General features: G+C 46.6%; 1 protein-coding gene across 1 annotated transcript; it reads right to left on the bottom strand.

Annotated features, from left to right (window-relative positions):
- Positions 1-660: 660 nt before the first annotated feature.
- gpr132b (G protein-coupled receptor 132b) lies at positions 661-2042 on the bottom strand. The gene has a single exon (XM_070926241.1). It carries the CDS (start codon positions 2040-2042, stop codon positions 957-959), a length of 1086 nt encoding a protein of 361 aa, XP_070782342.1. The 3' UTR covers positions 661-956.
- Positions 2043-5304: the final 3262 nt, after the last annotated feature.

The raw sequence follows: 5304 nt of genomic DNA, 5'->3' as shown, positions 1-5304 counted from the left end.
TTAAAGCCTTTATTTTAATTTCATGACTTTATTTTCAACATTAAAGGTCCATCAGATCTGCTGCAGATTTCTTGTACAAACATCAGTGTCATAAACATGTTGACAGTGAGAAGCTGGTCAGGGTCTGAACAGATCCAGGAGACAACAGGGACCAGATGAACAAACTCATTCTGTTTTATAAACCTCATCTTTCAACATTGAGCCTCATTTCACCTCCACAGTGAGACAGTCTGCTCCACCTTCATCAGATCTGTTAATGAGGAGGAGACTCAGTGAGGTTCTCCAACAGAACAGCTGTGTTTATTTATAGAACCTGTATCATTAATTCATCACCTGTAAGACAAAAGATCATTAATGGGAATAAAAAGAGCAAAGTCATCATAAATGTTTTATAATTAAGTTAATAAATGATCCTTTGAACAATGTTTCGACTCCTTTGTATATATAATCTCCTGCTCATCTCTGTTAAACGCTGGTCTGAAGTCTGTGAGGTGGCACATTCTTCTTCTACAAATACCAGATTATGTATGTTTATACATCTAACTTCCTGTTTCAGCTCAGCAGCAGACTGTTGATACACATTCAGTGCTTTATCTAAAAACAATATATTACTTGAAGTCTGGTTTTAATGATGTTTATTTTACAAATCTTCCACAAAAACAACAAAACAAAGTGATTTACATTCTAAAAACAAGATAAAGCTTCAGTTTCTTCAACAAATGAATGTTTTTCTCCTCTGAAGCTGAAGCTTCAGATGTCCAGAAGTCCTGATCTCCATCCTGCTCCTCAGAAGATGGACCTTGAATGACTCCATGATCCTCTCATGCCACCTTCAAGGCAAACTGCTGGTAAGACTCTTACAACAGATAAATCATCAGGAAGCATTTGTTTGAAGAGTCCAACAGAGACCAGTAGAGTCCAGAAGGGTCCAGCAGGGACCAGCAGTGGTCTGCCTGTCAGGTCCCTGGTGGTTTTCCTCCCTGGCATCTCTTGGTCTCTGTCACTGCATTCAGCTCTGAGGAGTTCTTGGTAGGTTGGATCTTGTTCTGACTGCTGTCAGATCGTGGTCTCAGGTGTGCTCGGTCACAGACCTGTGCAAGGCCCCGGCTCAGCTCTTTGCGGATGTTGTCGCTGGACAGCACATAGAGGATGGGGTTGACAGCGCTGTTGATGGTAGATAGACCGAGCGAGATGGTGTAGGGAGTGTACAGGGTCCTCTCAAACAGACAGGTGCCGTCCTCCAGCTGGGGGAAGTGGAAGATGATGGCTCTGACCAGCAGGATGAGGTGGTACGGGGCAAAGCAGACCAGGAACAGCACCACCACCGCCACTGCCAGCCAGCGAACACGCTCCTTCTGTTCCCGCCGTAGCCCCGTGCTGCGCTGTACGTTGGCCAGGATCCCATGGTTCGTCACCACCAGCACCAGCAGCGGAATCAGGAAGCCAACCACGAAACGGGCGTAATTGAAGCCTGTGACTGTGACACTTCGCTGACTTGGCTCAAAGCAGCGGCGGTCGCCCTCTGCCGCGTCACCCTCCCTCATGGTAAACACGGGGACGTGACCGATGGCGACCAGCAGCATGATGGAGAGGGCGATGAGGACCGCGAAGCGCTGCCGGCGGAGGCCGCGGGACTCAAGACTGTAGACAATGGCAACGTAGCGGTCGCAGGAGATGCAACACAGCAGGAAGATGCTGATGTACATGTTGTTGAAGAAGATGTAGCCTGTTAACTTACAGGCGACCGAGCTCCACGGCCACCAGTGACCTGCGCTGACGTAGTATGCCCACAGCGGCAGAGTTCCCAGGTAAGTGAGGTCACACAGTGACAGGCTCCACAGGTAAACGCCCAGCACGTTCTTCTTGCGTACCTGCAGCCAGGTGAGGTAGACGGTCAGCAGGTTGGTGGGTAGTCCGACAGCCAGCACAGCGCTGTACAGTAGAACCAGCGGCAGGCGGCCCTCATTGTACGGAGGTTCACACGGCATCGAACTTGCGTTGTTCGTCAGAGAAACTGTCTCGGTAACTGGCAGCTCATGCATGATATCTACAGGGAGACGACCAATCAGATTCAAGATCCGTATGTCTGCAGAACACAAAGAAATAAAAGAATCAACAAAACAATAGATTATATTATAGTCCCCATGTCATGGTCCCCACTACGTCAGCGCCCCTATGTCATGGTCTCCACGTCATGGTCCCCACTACATCAGCGTCCCTACGTCATGGTCCTCACTATGTCAGCACCCCTAAGTCATGGTCCCTACATCATGGTCTCCAAGTCATGGTCCTCACTACGTCAGCGCCCCCACGTCATGGTCCCCATGTCATCGTCCCTACGTCAGCGTCTTCACATTTTCTACATTCTAATAGGAACAACAGTTTTAGTTTTCAAATCATCTTCACGTTTTCTGTTTTACGTCAGATAAAAGTTCATCGGTATTAATCATCAGAAGTTCAATCAGGGGATAAGGTTGTGAAACCTGAGATGACTTCCTGTAACAGCTGAGAAAAAAAGAGCATCATGACCAAACATTTTTTGATCCTCAAACAAACTTCTCCTGTCACTTTTATTGAAGATTAGAGTGAAACATGTTTTCAGTCTGACAGGAAAACCCCGCCACAATACTGGTTTTTAAAAGTCTTTTAGAAGGTTTTTGGGTTTTTTTTTGTCTGTGTGGAACTGTGACAGTTTGACTCATGAAACGGTCAGGTGTTTACTGGAAACATCTTATCTCGTATCTGAGTCATTTAGATATTGTCAGATCATTTACATTTCTGTCTTTATATCAGTTATTATTATTGTTGTTGTTATATATATGACATATTCATAACTGCTGATTGTAACTTTTGAGAATAATTGTACAATTGTGTTTAATTCAATAAATAATGATATTGTCAAAATATCAAATCCACAAGTTCAGATGTACAAATTTAAAACAATTTCTCTTTCTCTCTTTTCTCTTTACACACGTGTGTGTGTGTGTGTGTGTGTATAAAATATATATATGTACAAATGTTAAGTGTTGACTTCTAAATCATGTCGTGCCAAACGTCTGTTTATTATGTTGAACTAGAAGACATATTATTGGATGTTGGAACTAGCTACCGAGCCCAGCAGCCTACCGCTACGTCACGTTCCGTTGCTCTGATTGGTCGTAGCGTCCAGTTAATGACGCCTCATGGAAATCGAAAGAGCATTTGCGAATTGGTCTGGCGATGCCGGTGTGACATCATCAAGTGACTAAACTCCCATCATGCTCTCTGATTTCCTTTGTTCCAATGCTCTTTGTCTCTGCTGGAAATGAAAGCAGCTGCACTCTGATCTCATCATGTCTGACTTAATAATAAATAATAATAATAAAATACATCCATGTTGTGATGTCATCAGTTGAATTGTCTGTTCCTGTGTTTAAACACCTGTCAATCAAACTGGGAATGACAGCAGCATCCAATCACATGCTCTGAATGTTGGAGGTGGGAGGGGAGTTAATTATTGATCATTGACACCTCTAACTGAAACATTAATTATGATGAATAAAGATAACAGATGAATTTAAAGGCAGATTTAAAAAAAACCCAAAGCAGACGTTCAGACTGATTATTATTACTATTATCATAGAAATATGATGTAGAAATAAAAGAACAGTTTATAGGATCAGTGTAGAAATATGGATCATATGATGACAAGTCCTTAATTATTATTATTATTATAGAAAAGTGTTACTGTGTAAAAGTGTTAGCATTACAGTATTGTACAAGTATTACAGTATTATAGAAGTGTTGCAGTATTATAGAATATTATAGAAGTATTGCACCCCATAAAGGGTTAGTAAATTATTTATTAACCATTAAGTAAGTAATTACTGACACCATCCCCCACACCATCACCCACCAGCTCCAGCCCAACAGCCCCAACCCCCTCATCACACCTGGGGCTGAACTCTCTCACCTCCTACCACCACAGCGCCCCCCACTCCTCCAGCATCGACACCTCTGTCTGTCCTTGAAAGAGATGTGAACAGACTCTTCAAGAGACAAAACCCGCGTAAAGCTGCTGGACCAGATCTCCCCATCCTGCCTGAAGCGCTGTGCCGATCAGCTGTCTCCGGTGTTCATGGACATCTTCAACACCTCACTGGAGACATGCCACGTGCCAGCCTGCTTCAAGGCCTCCACCATCATCCCCGTCCCCAAAAAACCAGGGCCCACAGGATTAAATGACTACAGACCCGTCGCCCTGACCTCTGTGGTCATGAAATCATTTGAACGCCTGGTCCTGTCCCACCTCAAATCCATCACAGACTCTCTGCTGGACACCCTGCAGTTCGCCTACAGAGCCAACAGGTCTGTAGACGACGCTGTCAACCTGGCTCTACACTTCATCCTCCAGCACCTGGACTCCGCAGGATCCTATGCCAGGATCCTGTTTGTGGACTTCAGCTCTGCCTTCAACACCATCGTCCCGGCTCTTCTTCAGGACAAGCTCTCCCAGCTCAACGTGCCTGACCCCACCTGCAGGTGGATCACAGATTTCCTGTCTGACAGGAAGCAGCACGTGAAGCTGGGGAAACACGTCTCAGATTCGCGGACGATCAGCACCGGCTCCCCTCAAGGCTGCGTTCTTTCTCCCCTACTCTTCTCCCTCTACACCAACAGCTGCACCTCCAGTCACCAGTCTGTCAAGCTCCTGAAGTTTGCGGACGACACCACCCTCATCGGACTCATCTCTGGTGAGGATGAGTCTGCCTACAGGTGGGAGATTGACCACCTGGCTTCAAAGACAGTGGAGATGGTTGTTGACTTTAGGAAGAGCGCAGCCCCACCCGCCCCCATCACCCTGTGTGACTCTCCAGTGGACACTGTGGAGTCCTTCCGTTTCCTGGGCTCCATCATCAGCCAGGACCTCCGGTGGGAGCTGAACATCAGCTCCCTCATCAAGAAAGCCCAACACAGGATGTACTTCCTGAGGCAGCTGAGGAAGTTTAACCTGCCACAAAAAAATGCTGGTTCACTTCTACACTGCCATCATAGAGTCCATCCTCACCTCCTCCATCACCGTCTGGTACGCTGCTGCCTCCACCAAGGACAGACGCAGACTGCAGCGTATCATCCGCTCTGCAGAGAGGGTGATCGGCTGCAACCTTCCATCTCTTCAGGACCTGTACTCCTCCAGGACCCTGAGGAGAGCAGGGAAGATCGCTGCCGACCCCTCCCACCCTGGACACCATCTGTTCGACCCCCTCCCCTCTGGCAGGAGGCTGCGGTCCATCAGGACCAAAACCTCCCGCCACAAAAACAGTT

The sequence above is a fragment of the Enoplosus armatus genome, chromosome 19, assembly GCF_043641665.1.
Source record: "Enoplosus armatus isolate fEnoArm2 chromosome 19, fEnoArm2.hap1, whole genome shotgun sequence".
Taxonomy (NCBI): Eukaryota; Metazoa; Chordata; class Actinopteri; order Centrarchiformes; family Enoplosidae; genus Enoplosus; species Enoplosus armatus.
Note: the sequence above shows the minus strand (reverse complement) of the source record. Positions and strands in the feature narration are given on the sequence as shown.

Excerpts from the sequence above, each read along its gene's own strand:
- gpr132b (XM_070926241.1), bottom strand. The coding sequence starts at position 2,042 with ATGCATGAGCTGCCAGTTACCGAGACAGTTTCTCTGACGAACAACGCA.